General features: G+C 45.5%; 1 protein-coding gene across 1 annotated transcript in view; it reads left to right on the top strand.

Moving 5' to 3' along the window:
• Positions 1–11,007: 11,007 nt before the first annotated feature.
• Positions 11,008–22,412, top strand: part of LOC147727726 (alpha-2-macroglobulin-like) — a 1,118,600-nt gene continuing 1,107,195 nt past the window's right edge. The window contains exon 1 of the mRNA XM_086961723.1: positions 11,008–11,169. Within this exon, the coding sequence (XP_086817849.1) occupies positions 11,096–11,169 (74 nt within the window). The 5' untranslated portion in view covers positions 11,008–11,095. The remainder of the gene's footprint in view (positions 11,170–22,412) is intronic.

Raw genomic sequence — 22,412 nt, 5'->3', positions numbered from 1 at the left:
GTCCAAAGTGGGGAGACAGCTCACTCCCGATCGCATCCAGTTAATTGTAAATATGCCACGACCCCAGACACAAAAGGAAGTGCGGGCCTTCATAGGCCTCACCTCGTACTGCAGACAATGGATTCCTCAATATGCATTTCTAGCTAAACCACTCATCCAGTTAACGACGCAGGAGGCAGCAACTTCGCCTGCCCTCCCTTGGACTCAGGAACACACACAAGCCTTTGAGGAATTAAAGAAAGCTTTATGCCAAGCACCAGTTTTAGCGACACCATGTTACAGCAAACCGTTTACACTTTTTGTTACAGAACGTGATGGTACAGCGTTGTCTGTCCTCACCCAAGATCAAGCAGGTTCACATAAGCCTTGCGCTTATTTTTCAAGTACATTGGATTCAGTAGCCCAGGCACTCCCTGCGTGCTTAAAGTCAGTAGCAGCAACAGCGTTAGCAATCAGACAGAGCGACTCAATTGTTTTAGGTCATCAGTTAACGGTACAAGTTCCACACTCTGTAGAGGTTCTGTTAAACAGAACCCAGACTCAGCACTTGACTATAGCACGACTCACAGGTTACGAATTGACATTATTCCAGCCACACATAGAAATCAGACGCTGCAGTATCCTGAACCCAGCAACACTGTTACCTACAGTTATGACAGATCCAGCTCCACATGATTGTATAGAGATCATTAATGCAGTAACAAAGCCCCGACGAGATTTAACAGATGTTCCATTGACAAATCCAGACCTGACACTTTATGTGGATGGTTCATGCATGAGAACAAGTACAGGAGAGTTAGTGGCCGCGTATGCTGTGACCACTGAAACTGAAGTTAAAGAAACACATCGTATTGATACATTATCTGCTCAAGCAGCAGAGCTCATCGCTCTGACCCGAGCCTGTATTCTAGCCAAGAACAGAAATGTCAACATATACACAGATTCCCGTTATGCGTTCGGAGTCGTACACGACTTCGGCATGCTGTGGCAAGAACGAGGTTTTTTGACCTCTCATGGTGCCAAGATACAACACGGTCCTCTCATTCAAGCACTGTTAGAAGCAATACATCTGCCTTCAGCCATATCCGTCATGAAGTGTAAAGCACATACTAAAGTCACAGATTCTGTTTCCCAGGGTAACGACCTGGCAGATCAAACAGCGAAACATACAGCACTGACCGACACTCAGATAACTGATACGACAAAGACAACAGATCCGACAAACTGTATGACAGTCAGGGATCCCACACTAGATGTTATGGACATTCAGACACATGCTACTCCAGAAGAAATAAAGAAATGGATTGAACTAGGAGGGATCCAGACAGATCAAGGTTGGATGACGAAGGGAAAATCTACATGGTTTCTCCCTGACTCTATGGTTCAAGTTATGATAAATACAGCACATAGTCCTGCACATCTAGGAGAGAAAGCAATGTTAGACAGTTTGCAAAATCTCTGGAACAATAAACACTTACGAGCAGCAGCAAAACAGAAAGTGCGTACTTGCATGATCTGTTGTCAGTTCAATCCAGGTAAAAGCGTCCCTGTAGAGCAAGGTGGATTTCATCCTCCCGATCACCCTTTTGAAGTCCTCCAGATGGATTATATCCAGATGGACCGTTGTCGAGGATTTAAATATGTTCTCGTAATTGTCTGTGCTCTGTCCCGCTGGACCGAAGCATACCCAGTCTCAGATTACACTGCTCCGACCACTGCCAAACAGTTGGTTCGTGAATTTTTCCCACGATACGGCCTGCCTCGTGTCGTGTACTCAGATAACGGTCAGCCATTCTCATCTGCCTTAATGAAAGAAGTTTCTTTATTACTGGGATACCAGTGGAAGTTCCATTGTGTCCGACATCCAGAAGCCGCAGGCCTTGTTGAAAGGCATAACCAGACATTAAAGATCCGCCTTGCCAAAATATGTCAGGAAAAAGGGGTCGACTGGATAGTCGCCCTGCCAGTGGCACTATTCTATATGAGAATGGTCGCCCATTCGAGATCAGGGCTATCTCCGTACGAGGTGGTCTTTGGAAGACCACCGAATATGTGGGGGACGCCCATTCCCAAAAAGATTACTGATGTTGATTCTAATATGTTGACAGATTACCTTGCCTCCTTGATGTCTGCACTCCAATCATGATGTTCACAGGTTGCCGCAGCCTTCCCTGACAACACTGATGTAAAGCCACATGACGTCCGTCCCGGTGATACTGTCCTCGTCCGCAATTTCGACAGAAAAAGTCCGCTGGAGCCCCGCTGGAAGTCTCCGAAGACCGTACTTCTAACAACAAGGACCGCAGTGACTGGAAGGAAGAAAGGGGTGGGTACACACGAGCCATATAAAGAAATTTGCTGGACTGAAACCTGACCCAGACTCGTCCACCCCCACCAAAGACTGTGTTACCAAAGACTTTACCGAATCGAAACGAGAAAAGACTCCTCAAGAACTATATCGCATGAAATTACGATCTAGCAAGTCAGACAGTTTAATTGTTTAAGTCCTCCCCTAGGTGAATCGGTTAAATAGTTTCTGACATGTATCCCCTAGATCGAGATAGAGAGAGAGAGAGAGAAGCAAAGAAACGTACATATTGCAAATCACTTCGTAGTCACTGCATAGTGACACTAATAATGATGTTTATTCTCAGTGTTTTAATTATCATTACTAGCATCCTATTGCCTATCTATTATCCTATTTTCAAGCATGAGCAATCTGTTTACAATGTTTCTGCTGAACACACTTTTAGTGAGTTACCTCCTCACGAGCTTTCCTACAGACTTGCGCTGCGCAACAACACATTCATTAGTATGTTACATCATTCTCATCAAACTAACAATGCTACAAATTGCTGGATATGTGGCCGACTCCCTCCCTATCAGAATTACAAGGGAGCTCTGCCTCTCTTTCCGTATCCGTTCACTCACAATGGCTCCTGCGGAGCATGGTTTAAAATAATTAATTCCTTAGATCCTGATATTGCTGTTTTCGATGGGGGCTGGGTTTGGGGAAACCTGAACTTGGTCCTGCTCGACGTCTGTTACCCAGATAAGGAGGGACTCCCCACTAGAATAGGAACTGATCTAGAAAATGAAGTGTATGGATTAGGTAATTATACAATTAGCCTTATGATTCTTACTGTCGAGTCCAAAGCTGCACCAGTTCTACCCATTATGTCAGTACTGCCAGTCACTGGTGAATTATGTATCAAGAAGAAAGGTTCAGTACACTTAGGTCATAGTAAATGCACTACTGTGGTCGAATTCAGTGATCATGGAAAGTCATCTTTCAAAGCTATCAGTCATTCTTACTTTGTTTGTGGTCATACCGCATACATTCGTCTACCTCCAGATTGGGATGGTACCTGTTACATTGCATTCCTTCTGCCACCTGTTTTTCTAGCTCCTCCTGATTACCATAGAAATAGCAATCTAGTAAAGAATAGACCCAGAAGAGATGTCCCACTTGTCGACTACACAGAAACGGCATGGGAACAGTACACCGATTTTAATAAAGGATTCTTTTTCTTTTTAGGACCTGTCCAGAATAGTAAATTAATACGCAGATTAACTAGAACACTTGAAGCAGTAGTAAATGAAACTGCCTCCGCCTTAGGTAACTTAACAGAAGAGCAGTCCGCTATGCGGGTTGTTGTCCTTCAGAATCGTCTTGTAATTGACGTCATCTTGGCAGATAGAGGTGGAGCCTGTAAGGTCATCGGGTCAAGTTGCTGTGTTTTCATTCCACAAAACGCACCATCAGTATATCAAGCTATTACCCGTCTTCATAATATTGCAAATCAGATACATCAGAATCCAGGCACCTGGACTTGGTCCGGTTGGTTCTGGACAACGTTAACAGCTTGGGGATGGAAGATCCTATCCTTCCTAGGCATTGGCCTAGTCCTAGTATTCAGTTGCTGCCTGTGCCTACAATGTGGGCCAGCGATTTGTGGACTGTGTGCCACTTCTTGTATTGAACATTCCAGTTTTCATTCAAAACGTAACCGAAAGAAAGAAGAACAAATGATGTTACAAGAACAGACTGATCGATTCATGAGGATCGATATTTCATGAAGGGTCCGTAGGGAACAAGGAGGGAATGAGGAAAATTAAATTTTGGCCATGTTGTGTTCCCTAGCGCGTACCCCACCGACTCCATGTACCAGCTTAAAGTGCATGTAACTTCCCTCCTGTGCCAGCTATGAAGACGCAAATACATTTGCGTCCACCGTTAACTTGTCCTCTTTCAGATCCACCATGAATGGATTATGTAGTTCGTTCCTAAGTATGCTATGTCACCGTCTTTTTGTAGTACACTTCTCATATTCTTCCTGCTCTAGCAAGAGTAGGCCCTGAATTCCTGCCATCTGAACCTCTTTTGTGGCTCCTGACTCTGCCCAGGCTACCTCTGTACCCGTGAACTCTGTCCTACTTTCAGCGCGGCCCCTCGCGCTCAGCTCAGCCTGCTTTCTGCCAAGACTGACTATAACCTTCGAGTTATCTGTTCCGCTCCCCGAGAATACATTCCTGCCTACTAGATCTTGTAAACATCCTCCCCAGCTGCAGAGCCAAAAGGGCCGACCTGTCTTAATGCAAGTAATTCATAGCCTCTGTTGCCATGCTTCCATGGAAGGCCCCGTGCCCCACGCTTCACATGTAGACACTCAGGCGCTTATACACGCATCCACAGTTAGCATAGAATAGCTTCTGCCCTAGAGACCTTTCCGCCCAGATAGTATAGTTCCTAAACATCAGATATCAGATATGATAGAAGTACAAGTTGATCTGACATGCCAGACTTCTGTCTCTTTCCGTCAGTGTAAATGTCAAGTCCCCTGCACCCCGTCAACCACACGTCATGCAGCTGCGCGCGCATCCAAGCTTCCGATTTCTGCTGACATTGCAACATTCTGTTAGTACCACCCCTTGGTGCCACCCACTTGCGTCACTTATCAGTGACGTTTCTAGCACACACCTCTGGTTCACGCCTAGTTTACGCCTCTTGATGATGTACTAGTACCACGTGTATACTGTTATCTTGTCTTCTCTCAGCTGTTACGCCTCTTACATTATTCTTTATGGTATAAATCAAGTATATAAGCTATGTACTGTTATTAAACGAGAGCGCTCTATCCCTTCTGACACCCCTGTGGTGGTCAGAACATGATATCCTGATTCCTTTATGAGGAATAAAACCCTTAGAAACTCTAACACCACGGACTCTGTCTTTTTTCATTCTGATTGAGTTATTATTGATTAAGTACTTACCTGCATAGAAATTAAGAGAGTAAATTAATTATTTACGTCATTTCAGTGCCAGGACACCTTTGGGTAATCGTGCGCTTTACAAATACACCTGTTTACAAATACTGTTATGTAGATGCTGAGAAATTCAGTCTTTCAAAAATGTTTTCTCACTTTGATATTCTACTGAGGACCATGAGGGATACCCCCACATTCGCAAAAAACACGCCTAATGCCACTCTGGAGTGGCGTGGTTCTCCCTCATCACAGAAGAAGTACCACAGGCACTGCTCAAGAAAGACTGACAGGGAGCTACCTCTCACTTGTGCCCTGCCAAGGTCACTTGGCAGGGCACAGCATCAGGACCAGAACACCGACTGTGAACCAGCACGCATAGAAGAGACAACCATCTACACACTTAACATTCACATGGATGAGGCTGGAAAGTTGCAAGACTCGACTCCGTTAGTTAGCACCCCCATGAAGACAACGGAAATCCTCCAAGCCACCTACCCATTAATATGTGGTTCAGAAAGAAATTTTTCCTTGTGTAAAACTGGAAGAGGTACAGTGACTGGTGAACACTGCGCAATCCAATCAATCAACCAATCAGGGATTTTTGAAGTGCTCTACTCACCTGTTAGGGTTTCAAGACGCTGGGGCAGGTAGGGGGGTACGAGCAACTCTGTAGGTCATTCGAAGAGCCAAGTCTTGAGATCCTTTCTGAATTGATGCAATATCAGGCTTCGTCTGATGCGGAGAGGGAGTCCGTTCCAGGTCTTAGCCGCGATGTAGAAGATGGATCTGCCACCCACTCTGGCCCTGTGGATGCAGAGACCGTGACCAGGGCTAGGTCAGCAGAGAGGAGGTTTCTCTTGGGGGCGTTGAAGGAGATTTGTTTGTTTAGGTATTGGGGTCCGGTGTTGTGGAGGGCTTTGTAGGTGCGTGTGAGCAGTTTGAAGGTTATTCTTTTTTCGAAGAGGAGCAAGTGGAGGTCGTGGAGGTGTTGGGTGATTTGATCATGTTGTGAGATGTTGAGGATGAGTCTGGCTGCTGCGCTCTGGACAGTCTGGAGTTTGTGGAGGAGTTTTTTGTTGTTACCGGCATTGTGGGTGTTTCCGTAGTCCAGTCTGTTGGTGATGACCACATGGGTGATGGTCTTCCTGGCATTGGGGTTGATCCATTTGAAGGTCTTCCGAAGTAAGCAGAGGGTGTTGAAGCAAGTGGAGGATACTGCATTGATCTGGAGGTTCATGGTGAGTGAAGAGTTGAGTACGATGCCAAGGCTGCGAGCGTGGACCGTAGGGGTGGGTCCATCTTTTCTCTTGTAACACACTGTTTTGCTACCTCTCACACTTTGTTTGCTTTTGATACTTGCACAAGTGCCACCATTGCCTACCTAACGTTTGTTCTTGTGCCTCTGTGTCTAGCATATATTGCAGTATTATACCTCTAATTGTACTTTGTTTTCTCTTGTAACCTGCACACTTGTCACTTTTTCCTCCTGTATTGCACTGTTTGCTACCTCATGTATTTTGTTTGCTCACAATTGTCACTTTTACCTCATGTAACTTATCGTCTGCTTTTGTCATTTTGTTCATTTGTAATTTTCTGTTCCTATTGTGAAGCGCTCTGACGCCTTCGGTAAAGTCCGCACTATGTAAAAACGCATAAATAATTATGATTAATATGTATGAACTATTTTGTACAATGTTAATGTTGCAAAATAATGTATTATTTTAATGCCTATTTTCCGACTTTAAGTAATAATTCACTGTGGGAATGTAACATCCTTCAATACTGAATCCAGTCATAGAAATACTGTAGGGATTCCAGCCCAGCCTGAACATCGAGTGCCTCCATGGCAGGCTTCTTACCTTTTCTTCAATTTGTTTATTGTAAAAACTGACCGCTGCCGTAACTGCTGGGCTGTAATTTGAAATTCGACTGGTAATGAGAGTTACAGGCCAAATCATATTGCGAGAAATTTGGGAATATCGCACTCTCCTTGTTTTTCGTTCAGGTTTTTCAGCAGTGAAAAACGATGGCACTTTTTGATGGGAAACCGGTTTACGACGCAAAACCCCTATGTCAAAATGCACTAAGGTCCAAAAATGATAAAGTGGCAAACTGCACAGTGAACATATCAAAAAGTGAGTCGGCTATTTTGTGTCATTTCCTAATTACGATTATCAAAAAGTGAGTCACAAAAGTTATGTACTAAACTAAAGGTTTGCAATTTGTGAATGGCCTCAAAAACTACATTTTGTACTCAGACAAATGCAACCCGGTGGTAACCAGCTGCAAAGTGTTACAAGTTTTGTCATAGTCAATAGGTCTTGTCTTTTTCACATTTTGATTTTACCAATGCTTTTTGATGATGCTGTGCAGAATATGCAAAAAGAAATACTTTTGGCAAATATATGACTGATCAAGTGAATGCGCGCATATACGCCATGGTAGTCCAGCGTGATGATGTATACTTGTGAATGCATCACAAAGTATATGTGCTCATACACATGAGGAGACCTCAATTTACTTGCTCCAAGATGGTGGGCTGCACTTGGAGCAGCAAATTAATAAACAAGCATGGGACTTGCCTATGCAGGATCTATTGTCTTTGTTAATGTTTTTTAGCCATGTTGTACAGGAGTGCGACTGCTGTGCAGCAGGTCTGAAAATAAAAAAAAAACAGTATGACGCGGTCAATGCTTACTGCATCATAGCAATTATTTTTACTTTCAACAATACTGCAAAGCAGCCGTGTTGCTCCAAAATTTAGCAAACTAAAAATACTTTGACAAAGCCAACAGACCTTGCAGAGGCGAGGTCTTTGGGCTTTTGCTCGAGACATGTCATCATCTGACCGTAGCTCTCTACAGAGGGCTCCAAAGAAACAAAATAAATAGCAACAATATTGAAACATCATGTAAAATGCATCTCTCATATGAGTTGATTCAGTTTTACCATTAAGGAGAACCCTTTTGACAATCACTCTGCCTTGCCCTTGTTTACAGAAACTAGGAAATTTGCCTCTCAAAAACATTAAAAAAATGTTGAACTGCAATGTGATACTACTGTGTTTTGAACATTTAAAAGGTATAATGTACACCAGGGGCTGTATTACATAAGTGCCCCAAAGGCACAACAGGCCTTTGCGCCCACTTTATGCACCCAGAGGGCACTTTGGTATTACAGAATGGCCCGCAGATGCTTGTGCAGTCTCTTTTGTAATACAGATAGCACTGGAGCACATACAGTGCCAGTGCCATCATTAGAGAGCAATCCCTCATTTGTATGGGGGCATGGCCCCATGCAAATGAGGGAATCACTTTTCCTCTGTGCCGTGCCATATTACCAATGTGGGCACAGAGGCAAACATGCCTTTAGAAGGTGCATTGGAAGTGTACCACAAATAGGTGGTGCACTTTCAGTGTCGCCGCACTGCAAGCTACAAGCACCGCATCGAAGCACAGTCTCACCCTGCAACGCACGCCTTGGATCCACCGACTCTGTCAACGGGCCGCTCCCTGCACCGCATCGAGGGACAACGCGTCCTGCAATGCTTCCTTTCTGCACAGCGATGAACACCGGAACCAGCTCGCACATCCGTGCCGGCCGCCTCAAGTAAAAGGTACTGTGACTGAGTCTGTCGACATTTGAGTGGGCCCGTACCGACGTGGTCCGCTGAATTTGCTAGACTCTGTGTTATTTTAACAACGCTGTAGGCAGACCGGGCTACCGACTCGGACAGAACCTTGAACTAAGCCTTTTAACCAAAACTCTTGAAATCTAACAGTACTGTGTATTCTTTTTGTCGTTTAGTGGTCTTGTGGTACCTCTATATAAAATATACTTATTTTTTATATAAAATCTTGTGTGGTGTCCATTTGTAGTGTTGTCACTGGGTTACTGTATGTGGTCACAAATGCTTAACTTACAACGCCTCTGAGATAAAGCCTTGCTGCTCGTGCCAAGCTACCAAGGGGGTGAGCAGGGGTTATTTTAGGAGTGGAATCCCCTTATCCTGACTAAAGGAGAGGGTCCCTATTTGTCGCAAGTACCTAACTAGAGACCCCCAATTCTAACAACCCCTTCTTAGAGCCCCTGCATATCCACTCTGCCTATGACTTGAAGAATTAGCCCCCACCCCCGAAATCTTTTCTTAGTGCCCCCCCACCGAAATTTGGCTCTAGTTGCACCTCTGTCCACAAGCCATCTTTTCATCAACAATCAGCTAAAAGCTATACATACAAGAAACTCCAAAAAGGACCAGAATGCATCAGTTATATCAAAAATGACTCCTTTGTAAGCAATGATGAGGATGTTGGGAGCACAAGAGGGGAAACGGATGAGAGACAAAAGAGGATAGAGTCAAAGTGACACTTGGAAATTTATAGCTGGTATGGGACCAGCAATCAGGTAACGCTGGCCATGAAGAGGGGTTAAACCTGTGGGCCCTTAGATTTTAAAGCTCAGACTGTAGTGGCTTCCTTAAAGCCTCCTGATGTGCAATACTCAGGCTGGAAACTTTTGGGGTTCTTGGTATGAAATCTGACCATTGTATCTTTTTAAGTGAGGTCTTATTTGAAAATGAATGTCAACACATTGTCTGGCGGTGTTAGTTCTCCAACCTTTCGTGACTTGAAATGAGCAAGCATGGTTTTGATTATCTTGGTAAACTGGGGTTGGAAGACATTTTCTCACGAATTTTCTCCACTTTTAGGCTCCTTTTGTTGGGCTTTAATTAGTGAAACCTTGTGTTCCAAAGTCAGGATCACTTCTATTTCCCAGAGTTTCTTCTTTCTTCTGAGCGAGTGCTGGTTCCTAAATATGTAAAGTGTTCTCCGCCTCAGCTCTTCTGACTAGAAGGGCCTAGGCCTGTTGGGTTTAAATATGATTTGCGAGTTGTGTAGCTGTAGCAGTTGACAGAGGAGATTAGGTCTGGTAGAGGATCAATGTAAATACTGAGGAAGGGAGGTGTAGTAGTTGAATCTTAATGTACACAGCTATAAAATTGAATGGTGAAAAGTAAAGTAAAAAAGCGTAGTGATGAGACTTCTGTCCAACAGGAAGGCAGGAATCCAGTGGCATAATGCAAAATGACTCCCCCCCCCCCCCTCCCCCCCCATAATTGGGCTGAATGGGGCCTCTGAATCCAGAATAATGCCCAGAATAACGCCACCATGGGCAGCACCTAAGAATGAGAAGACAACTGTCAACCGGAAACAGATTGGCACCCATGTGGCTATAGCAAGATAGCTCAGTGTGGTGATGATTTACTTCAGATATACTTGTATATATAGAGATCACAGGAAACTCAGCAGTGCAGATTCATGTTTTCATTTTTCCACAGGTGATAGGGTACACTGTTTATCTCGTTAATCGTAACACGTAATTTCGAAGAGATAATTCAGTGTGTTGTGGCAAATTCTTTATAAATACCCATTATTTAATGTAATGCACCCTTCAAAATAAGGGAGTAGGTGAAATTATTTGAAAATACAATCATGAACCTGTATTGCCAATCCATCATTTTCAGCAGCAAATTTGTGAAAGGTTAAGCAGAATTCCGAACGTCTCATTGGAATTCCAAATCTTAATGCTTTCCGCTCAGGGGAGCAATTCCTCCTTTGAGAATTTCACAATCTTTTGCGCGCGCTAATCTGCCCCTCACCGTGCCCCCAGGTGCGAGGAAGTTCAAAGCTCGTGCCTCGGCCTCGCGCCTCTCTTTGCTCTTCCGAAGCAAACAGAGCCGTCCAGGCGTGGGCGTGCTCGGGGTCGTGCTGGTTTATACCTCGCTTGCAGGCAGCACTGATTCAGAGCCGAGGGAATCGCCAGCACCATGAAGCTCGAGCTGCGCTGTCTGTGCCTGCTGCCGCTGCTCCTCTATGGACGGGCCCTCGCGGCTCCGGAACCGTAAGCACGGCTGCCCTCTCATAAGAAACCTGTCTAATTGTAGCCTCAATTCTTCACCCCTTGCTTGGGCTGCTTTCTTTCTACTTCTCACTTCATTAGAAAACACAACGGGGAAAACTTAGCAAGTTTTCTCGAAGCACAGCAGAAAAAACTGAGGGCCTCATTTATGTTTTTTTTGCCATAGCCTGCTCTGCCCTATGGCAAAAGAAATGGGCTGGAATGCGCCATATCTATTCCTATCCTTTTCACCTGTGCCAGGCCACCAGCGCACAAAGGGCTGCCATGCACCAAGGCAGGCATCCTTGCTTTTGTGCAGGAAGGGAAACCTTCCTGCACAAAAACAATCATGAGAGGCTTTTTCCCCCTGTCTATGTGTGCTCCTGTTTCTCACTCCCGCTGCACTGGCGTACTTTGCGTTGCCTTGCGTATATGCCCAGACTCTTAAGCCATAGGGCAAGAGTGTGCGCCTGATTTCTAGCCAGCTGTTGAAGTGGGCGGGATCTGAGGAGTAGGTTGTGCCCACAATTTTTTATTTTAAGGACATCTGTTCCCTTTCTTTTTGTGAAAAGACAACTGTACCAGGACAGGTTATGTCGACAGTTGAACTGTTTCAGCTGAAGTATTATTATGTTTATTATTATGTTTCTTATATAGCGCCTGAATCGACCCCCGAAGGGGTATCTCCGCGCTTGCCTTGGGAACCCGTCCTGGCTTTTCCCTGTGAGATAGCCCCTACAGGGTATCCCCAAGGTGAAAGCCAGGCATCCCGCCGCGGGGGGCCGTTGTGGAGATTAAGCAAGCTTAATGCCCAGAGTTGCAGAGTGTGAACCCATGATTAGGTCAGGCACCGAAGCGAGAATTATCGAGTCCATGGACATTTGAGCTCAAGACCCTGCCGCGTCGGTAATTGAACCCTGGTCCCGGAACTGACCTCTGCTTCAGGGTCTGCCTGCTCTAACCAGCGAGCCACACTTCTCCAAGTATGAGGCAGGGAGTCTCCTGTGCTGTCAAGCCGAGGGAGGGACAGACAGCTAAACAAGGAACAAGTCTTATTTCCAGGCTGCCTGCTGCCTATCATATAAGTGTGCGCAAATGGTCAATCTGAACATGTAAAGGGTGCCAGGAAGGAGGTATTGGCTTTCAATGATTGAATCTCTTGACGCTTCCTGATGACACCACCCAATTCTTTCTGAGTAATATTGCAAAGGAGTTACCAGCTGACCTGTGAGGTACATGCTTTTAATGGAGACTTATAAAAAGAAATGATAATACGTACAGTCTGAGTATTAATAAAATTTATATTTTGGAAGCACTTTTTTTATCTTAAACCTTTTTGCGCATTTTGTAGCACCTAATTTAATACTGTGTATTAATGCAAGCTTAAAATAATCACTTTCATATTCAAAGTGCTTTCTATCACAGACTAGGACCTCATAGCACTACAAATATACAAGTCACTATTCTCCAGTGTACCATACAGGATTCAATTTTATGTCTTTCTTATTACAGACACAGACTTCTGAAATGCATTAACTAATAGAGGTTTGATAATGTACAATAGTGCATCTCTCACTGAATAACTTAACTTGAATTTAATTTTCATTTAAGCTGTGCATTATTTTATATGTATCTACCTGAAGGTGAAAGACCCAAAAAGAATTACAGAATATTTTTTAGCCATGCTTTTGACCCTGTCCCTACTGCAAAGACCATCACAGTTCCCATACTTTTTGTTAATGCACTGCACCCGCTGTGTCTAGCATATAGGTTTGCACAGGAGAAAGTCCCTTCCAGTAAAAAATACTATGCTTGGACACAGAGATGGCCTTTGCCAGGATAGTGCCCTGGTTAGAAATACATTTGGTATCTTGCTTGTGAATAAAACGAGCATCAGGAAGCCCTTTTTAGGTCTCGCTATTCGATGCGCATGCGCATCGAGCTTGCGAGACTATAGGGCTTTAAACAAAGCTTACCTAACTGTGGCGATTTGGTGCTGTGCCCGTGGCTTTTAGGTCAATGCGCAAGCGCATTGACCTAAAATGCGCGTGCACAGCACCAAATCGCCAGCCATCTGTTCCCCAGCTTGGATCTCCTGGCTGCTCCTCCCCTAATTATCCGCACATCAAAGGCTGCTCCCGCCCCCTGCTTCACACTTCAAACGAATGCTACCGAGAGCATTTCCCGCCCGGCCGCTTTTAATTTCATTTCGCAAGCAGTTCCCCCTCCTCCCTCTCCTCCCTCTCCTGACTTTCTCCTGCCTGCCACACCAATCCAAACTGAGGCGCTGCTGCTCCAGTCCCTGTATTACTCCCACTCATCTATGATTAGGAATAAAAGACTGTCGGTTAAAAACAGTTTCAAGATAAAAATGGTTTCCCATTACTTTTGCAGAATGTTCTGCATTTCCTTAACCGCCTCCAACTCTCCGACTTTCACATGCACATACCACTTTGCTGATACTGACCGAGACATGCGCTTTATAAGCAGGAAATAGAATTCTACAGGAAACAATACTACCGAAGACCATTCGAGGGTGTGAGCTCAATGCCACCGAAGAGTACGTACAATTATTATACTTAAAGTTCAGTCAACTACCCTTGATGCACGGACAACCTTTGAAGAAAGTGAAAAGCATGTACCCTCACCCTCACTCACCCTCAACCCCTCACCCTCACTCACCCTCAACCCCTCACCCTCACTCACCCTCACCCTCAATCACCCTCAACCCCTCACCATCAACCCCTCACCCTCACTCACCCTCACCCTCACTCACCCTCAACCTCACTCACCCTCAACCCCTCACCCTCACTCACCCTCACCCTCAACCCCTCACCCTCACTCACCCTCCCTCACCCACCCTCACTCACCCTCACCCTCACCCTCACTCACCCTCACTCACCCTCACTCACCCTCTCCCTCACCCTCACTCACCCTCACCCTCACTCACCCTCAACCCCTCACCCTCACTCACCCTCAACCCCTCACCCTCACTCACCCTCAACCCCTCACTCACCCTCACTCACCCTCAACCTCACCCTCACTCACCCTCACCCTCACTCACCCTCAACCCCTCATCCTCACTCACCCTCACCCTCACCCTCACTCACCCTCAACCCCTCACCCTCACTCACCCTCAACCCCTCACCCTCACTCACCCTCAACCCCTCACCCTCAACCCCTCACCCTCACCCTCACTCACCCTCACTCACCCTCACCCTCACCCTCACTCACCCTCACCCTCACTCACCCTCAACCCCTCACCCTCACTCACCCTCACTCACCCTCAACCCCTCACCCTCACTCACCCTCAACCCCTCACCCTCACTCACCCTCAACCCCTCACCCTCACCCTCACTCACCCTCAACCCCTCACCCTCACTCACCCTCTACCCCTCACCCTCACTCACCCTCTACCCCTCACCCTCAACCCCTCACTCTCCCTCACTCTCACTCACCCTCAACCCCTCACCCTCACCCTCACTCACCCTCACCCTCAACCCCTCACCCTCACTCACCCTCACTCACTCTCAACCCCTCACCCTCACTCACCCTCACCCTCACTCACCCTCAACCCCTCACCCTCACTCACCCTCAACCCCTCACCCTCACTCACCCTCAACCCCTCACCCTCACCCTCACTCACCCTCACCCTCACTCACCCTCACTCACCCTCACTCACCCTCACCCTCACTCACCCTCACCCTCACTCACCCTCACCCTCACTCACCCTCAACCCCTCACCCTCACTCACCCTCAACCCCTCACCCACCCTCACTCACCCTCACCCTCAACCCCTCACTCACCCTCACTCTCACTCACCCTCAACCCCTCACCCTCAACCCCTCACCCTCACTCACCCTCAACCCCTCACCCTCACTCACCCTCACCCTCACTCACCCTCACCCTCACTCACCCTCACTCACCCTCACTCACCCTCACTCACCCTCACCCTTACTCACCCTCACCCTCACTCACCCTCACTCACCCTCAACCCCTCACCCTCACTCACCCTCACTCACCCTCAACCCCTCACCCTCAACCCCTCACCCTCACTCACCCTCAACCCCTCACCCTCACTCACCCTCTACCCCTCACCCTCACTCACCCTCTACCCCTCACCCTCAACCCCTCACTCACCCTCACTCTCACTCACCCTCACTCACCCTCAACCCCTCACCCTCACCCTCACTCACCCTCACCCTCACTCACCCTCAACCTCTCACCCTCACTCGCCCTCACCCTCACTCACTCTCAACCCCTCACCCTCACCCTCACCCTCACTCACCCTCACTCACCCTCAACCCCTCACCCTCACTCACCCTCAACCCCTCACCCTCACTCACCCTCACCCACCCTCACTCACCCTCACTCACCCTCACCCTCACTCACCCTCACTCACCCTCACTCACCCTCACCCACCCTCACCCTCACTCACCCTCAACCCCTCACCCTCACTCACCCTCACTCACCCTCAACCCCTCACCCACCCTCACCCCCACTCACCCTCAACCTCTCACCCTCAACCCCTCACCCTCACTCACCCTCAACCCCTCACCCTCACTCACCCTCAACCCCTCACCCTCGACCCCTCCCCCTCAACCCCTCACCCTCACTCACCCTCACTCACCCTCCCTCACCCTCAACCCCTCACCCTCACTCACCCTCAACCCCTCACCCTCACTCACCCTCAACCCCTCACCCTCAACCCCTCACCCTCACCCTCACTCACCCTCACAACACATATTGTGTTACAATAGGTGTCACATTTGCGAAAGATAAAACTATTGGCATTGTAAATGACAAAGCTATTAATTCGCTATTTTCAAAACAAGCACATAAATAAAAAATGTGTCCTTTACAATACCAATAGCTCAAACTTTCCTAATGCGAGACCTATTGCATTGCTGTGCTTCTCTCCCCTGCTGCACTCTCCTGCTCTCTAGAGATGTGGCCTAACGACCAGAGCTGCCATCTAAGTCACGTAAATACAAAACATGTTGCATTCCAAATGCTATAGGTGTCACATTCGCGAAAGTTATAACTATTGGCATTGTAAATGACAAAGCCATCAATTTAGCAATTTTAAAAACCAACAAATAAATAAAATATGTCATTTACAAGACCAATAACTCCAACTTTTCTAATGCGAGACCTATTGCATTTCCAATGCTTGTTTGTGTTCAGGGATCAGACCCTGACTGTTTACATCAGTTTAGTGACATGCCTCTGAACGCAAACATCTCAACACCCCCTAGCTCACCTGAATCACTCCAAGGTTAGCTCCACACATGGGTGCCAAGTTGTTTATTGGAGGGGGTGGGGTTAATAGTATGTGGCAGCAGAGGGGCAGAGGGAGACCGGAGGGCAAGAAAGCAGGCTGATGAGGTGTTGAAACAGCACTTGCAGCTCTGGAGCCAGGTGACTAGGACTCTGCTGTCTGCATGACCTTAATGCAGACAGCTCCTTACGTCCCCTCTGAAGACTAGTGCCCTGGTTCTGGGCCCTGCTCGTCCATGCCAAAAGCCAGCACTGCCTAGAAATAGCTTAGCACTTTCCCAACATTCTACCTGTGCTGAACAGGGCAACTCCCAGGCAAAGTTGGTAATTTATTGAGAAAAGTAAACTTTTCAACACTTTACGTCTGCCTCAAGGAGGCGTAATTTATGGCACAAAGTCCTAACTAAGTTTTTTAGTAGAAGGACTTTGTGGCAAGATCTATGGGTGGCTGCATAGGCACGCCAGTCCACCAGCCATGGAACACACCTTGACCCAAAGTAGCGTAAAGTAGCACAAAGTCTCACAAAACGCACCACATTATATTACTTTAGAGTGGTATTTGGACAAAATACTGAGTTTGAAATATCAAATTACAGAAATATTGGATAAAAATATCATGATACAAAATTATTGTGATGCAGAAATATTGTTGTCAAGAATATTGATTTTTCATGTAAGTAATGTGGTTGTCAATAATATCGTTGTTGTTAATATAGTTTTCAATAATATAGTTGTACAAATATTATTTTTTAATTATCTTGATGTCTTTTAGTTGATATATAAATTTTATGTTATTTTTTGTATGATTGTTATCATTTTTTTAAATATATATTGTACTTTTAAGTGATTTATACTTATACATTTAATTGCTAGTAGTCATTTATAGTATTGAAGGGGGTGGCTACGTTGCTAAATTTGTAGGGGTATAGGATGGGAAGTTAATTAGGTATACATAATTACCAATTAATTAATACAATACTATTAAATATTTAATTGATTATTACTTATGTTAATTGTGTAATTTAATTTTTTTAAGTTATGCATTAGTTGTGGGCTGCTGGGTTTATAAGGGTATAGAGTGGGAAGTTAAGTACATATAATTAATTAACGATTCATTATTCATTTATTGTTAATTATTTAACTGTATGTTAATTGTGTAATAATGAAAGTTTCAAAGTTATATATTTGGTGTGGGTTACTAGGTTTGTAGCGGTATAGGGTGAAAAGTTAATTAAGTATAATTAATTAAAAATGTATGATTAATTTAATAATAATCATCTAGTGGTTTTTTACTTATGTTATATTTTGTAAGTTATATATTAGGTGCAGTGTTTCTGGTGGTATAAGGTAGAAAGGTAATTAAGTAATAATTAGGAATTATTTATTAATTTATCATCAAATATTTGATACTTATGTTAATTATGCTATAATTATTTATTTTAGTTATATTTCAAGTGTGAACAGTTAGGTTTGTGGAGGTATAGTGTGGAAAGGTAATTAAGTAATAAATAAATAACCATTTTTTTAAATTGATCATTATTAAAATGTTAATTTGTTGTATCTTATTAGGGTTATGCAAATATGTTATGTGTTTGAAGTGAAGAACTTTTCCTCTTGTTGCGCAGACTGGAGTGTGAATAGTAAATTTAACCCCACCGAAGTCCACTGTTTTCCCCACTGCTGCACAGATGGGAGTGGCATAAATGCTGAAAAGGAACTGTACCTCCCCTAACAAGAACATAAAGATTGCAAAAAGAATTGATATAGTTCCTCAAACTACTATTGCCACCTCATGTCTGCAATAATCTCTCCTTCCTGCTTATCTTCCAATATGCCTACATGAGAGAATTCAGGCCTTTTTGTTTGCCAGTGTGCTAAAGAGGTCTTAAAATATTATAAAAGTTATGAAATGAAAAGACGCCGTAGCTGAGGAAGACTATTTCACATCACTAGCCCAGCAAGCTAAGGACTATGAAACATGGTGCAGGTAGTTACTTTAAGGATGACTTATCCCACTCACCCCTTTCATTTCCCAGTAAGTAATAGACTGCAGTGTTTCTGTAGAATCTAACATGCACCTGTGGGCAGCTGACACCCCCAGCCTACTCACCATGGGCAGCATGCTCACTGGGGCCTCTAATTTTAAAATTTTGTGCAAGTTAAACGGAATTTGCAGGTGTGTCGGTGTGCCGGTGCACACGCCTGAATGCAGGTGACACCCGCATATTGCAAGTGCAATAGCAAGTATATGTTTGAATATTGGGTTCAGCTTTCCTGAAATCAGAATTACCGGCTGCAGCAACAAAGAGTATTTTACAATGCCTAAGTTTCATTTTAGATGACTGCAGGGGCAAAAGAGGATTTTTAACGGGGAATTTCTGATATCAAAGATATGGTATTGATGACACACGAAATTTAAGGGGGGATCTTCTGAGATCAACCACACCATCAGACAACATTCAAACAATTGGTGGAATATGGTGATAGAGAATTTAAAGGAATAGACTTCACAGAGCAGAACTATGCCACAGGTTGGATAAACTACAGGCTCATTCTTCAAACAGTAATGGTACGGTGTCTAGTGGGAGACAAGTATTGTATGTGCATGCCTACCTAACCAAAAGGCAGCGGGTGCTATAGAGGCTCATGATAAGCACAAAGTCAAGGAGAGATAGGTGAGATATCTGGGTTGTAGACGTTTAATGCTTTCTGAAGTAGTGTTCTTTAAAGAGGAAGGTCCTCAACTCTTTCCTAAATTGGAGCAGCATTAGAGTGGTCCCAACGGATACTGGGATGTTGTTCAGGGTCCTGAGTGAATAGATGAAAAAGACCTTTTTTTCATTTTCTCACTAATTAGCCCACAGTCTGTTGGTGTCCTTGCTGCAGGTGTGTGGAGAACACCAGACATAGTGAACTTGTCTGTAAGATAGTCTGAGGTGCTGGACTGGGTGGCTTTGTTAATAAAGCAGCTGATTTTTATGGTGATATGGTCCAGCAAGAGGAGCCAATGGAGGTCCATCAGGATGGACATGAAGTGATCATATTTCTTCAAGCTAAATGAGATGCGCTGTGGCATTGAAGATGCCTTTATAGAGTGTCAGAGTGGCATCTGGTAGACCATGCATCATCCAGGTGTGAGAGTGCAAGGGTTTGAATATCAGATCTGAAGATGTTTTCTGGAGGAAAGAGTTTGACTTTCTTTAAAAGAAAGAGCTTGTACTAAGCCATCTTCGTTTTTTGGCAATGTGTTCCTTGAGAGAGAGGCTATTGTCAAGGGTAGGGGTTCAAAGCCGTCAAGGGTCATGCGTTACAGATGACTCTGGTCAGACAGGCCTGCAGGAGCTTTAATACAGAACAATTACATCTCAGGTGCACTAAACATGCAGGTCCAGGGCTCATAATTCAATAGTCTCAATCAAATATTACAGAACTGTAAGCTTTGACCTTTGTTATGTTATGTTGATTTGTATAGTTCACTAATCATCCTAGACGGTATACAGGTGCTTTGACAGCATAGCTGTTTCAGAGGGTATGCAAATCCAATATGCATTTACTGTGGGTGCCAGGCTTGTACTTCAAGTAATACAGAACACTGAATTTGGCCTGACACCCATGCTTGTGGAGCTTGCTCTTAGAATCTGTTGTTTTTAAAACATTGCTGCTACAGTTTTAGAATTGCTGTGTACCTTTCAAAAATTGTTATTTCGCTCACCCGCATGCATCTTCCCAACCCAGCTGCTGCTGGCTGTCACTCCCACTCGATAGCCCATCAGCGTGAAGGGGGTCGAGCTAAGGCTGCCACCGGCTATTTCATGCCGGTCGCAGCACGGGAGCGGGAGCGGGAATTTGGCCTGACACCCATGCTCGCAGAGCTTGCTCTTAGAATCTGTTGTTTTTAAAACATTGCAGCTATAGTTTTAGAATTGCTATGTCCTTTTTAAAAATTGTTATTTTGCTCACCCGCACGCATCTTCCCAGCCCAGCTCCTGCTGCCTGTCACGCCCACTCGATAGCCAATCAGCTCAAAAGGGGGTGGAGCTAAGGCTGCCACCGACTATTTCACGCCCGTCGCAGCGCAGCAGCGGGAATTTGGCCTGACACCAGGCGCGCAACGCCCATTGGGCTAAATGGGCTTCAGCCCCCCCCGTCGTCGTCTTCAGCCCGTGCGGCTGATTTACATGCACTATAAAACCGAAAGTAAGCAAACTGTTTTTCCCCCGTTTAATTTTTTTAAGGCTGCACATCGTAGCTTTTTTTATTAATGGGTGCTTTAGCATGGCATCTGAGAATTCGATTTTAATTACCACTTCCGAGAGGCCCAGTTTCAGCAAACCTCCCTACCCCTCACTTTGTTTTCTTGGAGATGGGCTGCCACGGAGGCGCTATCCTTCCCTGAAGGCAGGGATTTCACCTAAGCAATTTTGATGTGCCGTGCAGCATGGGGTGGGAGTGGGAAGATGTGCACAGCAGGGGGATATGACTCCTGCAGGATTTTCTTTACAAAAGAAAAGTGTCACTGGCGCTGGCCATCCCTTTCCCCCTGCTGTGCACATCTTCCAACTCCCAGCACCAAGAGTCCTGTAGTGTGTGCTTGGGTTTTGTGACTGACTTTTCAAGTGAGGCACTGCCTGCCCTCGGCATTTTGGACACTGCTTCTCGAGGAACATATCAACCTAATTTTTCTCAGCAGCCGTCCTTACTTATAGCCAGTCTGTACTTTGGAGCGTCGTTAGATTTGGTGCGCCTCATTTTGTTTTTGGTAGGACAAAAGGATGAGTGGCTGTGCCGGTAATCAAGCTTATGATGTGGCGAGTGACCTGCCGCTATGCGCACAGTACATCTCAGGTTTACACGCATGATCAGTTTCTAACTGAACACAATGAATGGGAGCGCCAAATGAGTGCTGCTCCTTGCATCCTATGGCCCCTTCATTGATTAGAAGTAGTTATTGGGGTGGAGAGGGGCTATGAATGTGCGTAAGCAGGAATATAGTGCCTAGTGGGTTTTGGCACTGTGACAGTGCTCGTGCTGGCTATGAAAGTAGCACATTGAGGTAGGGAGCATGGAGGCACCTACAGTTGGTGCCTGGAGTGGAGCTGTCGCTTGAAGCATGCTAAAGTGGCCCAACTTCTCATAGGAAGTCGCTAGCAGCCGTGCGTAAGGCAACTCTTTAATTTAATGCCCGACTAGTTCTTTCTATGATCAATCCGTTTTTATCATTTTTAACAAACTTGCCACTGAACTGCCTTACTTGGTTGGAAATAACACGTTCAGCCCTGGTACTCCACGATCCTTCCGCATCAATGGGTGTAGGTGTTTCGTTTCAGTTTCTGCACTCCAGTGCTCTAGGGTCATATGGTGAAGTGAGAGCAGAGATCCTGTGTTAAGGATGATGGCTGTGAAGTTGTGCGACACCTGGGGTGTCCTGAGCTTACACCACAAGTGTGATGGAGCTGATGGCCAGGGGCGCGTGGTTGGCCCCAGTTCAGCTGAGTGGGCTTGGGGCAGTGATACTACGGGTATCTGCCCCGAATCAGCTGAGTGGGCCGGACAGTGGTGCCATAGATGGGTGGTACTTGCATGTGATGCTGTTACAAAGAAGATTGTAGCCTCATTTCCAGCAAGGGGCCTTGAGATAGTGGTGCCCCTGGCATGTCTTTACAAGAGATGTGAAACAGAAGAAGGCCTCCTTATCTGCTGAGTGGCCCCGGCCAGTGGTGCCACGGGTGGAGGAGTCCCTGTCTGTGATGACGATTGAAGAATATGGGGGCCATTTCTAATACATCCAGTCAACGGGTAGGTTGATCTTTCTAAATTAGTCTGCACGACTTTGACAACAGATGATGGCCAAATATGTCTACCACGTCCTAAGTTTGGATCGGTGGTATGTGTATTTCAGACAGGTTCCCAAGTTTATTTGTGGATTTTTTGTTTATTTACACGTTTTTCTTCGATTCATCATCTAT

This window comes from Lissotriton vulgaris, chromosome 3_1 (assembly GCF_964263255.1).
Source record: "Lissotriton vulgaris chromosome 3_1, aLisVul1.2, whole genome shotgun sequence".
NCBI lineage: Eukaryota > Metazoa > Chordata > Amphibia > Caudata > Salamandridae > Lissotriton > Lissotriton vulgaris.
The sequence above is the reverse complement of the archived record's forward strand: the minus strand, read 5'-3'. Positions and strand labels throughout refer to the sequence as shown.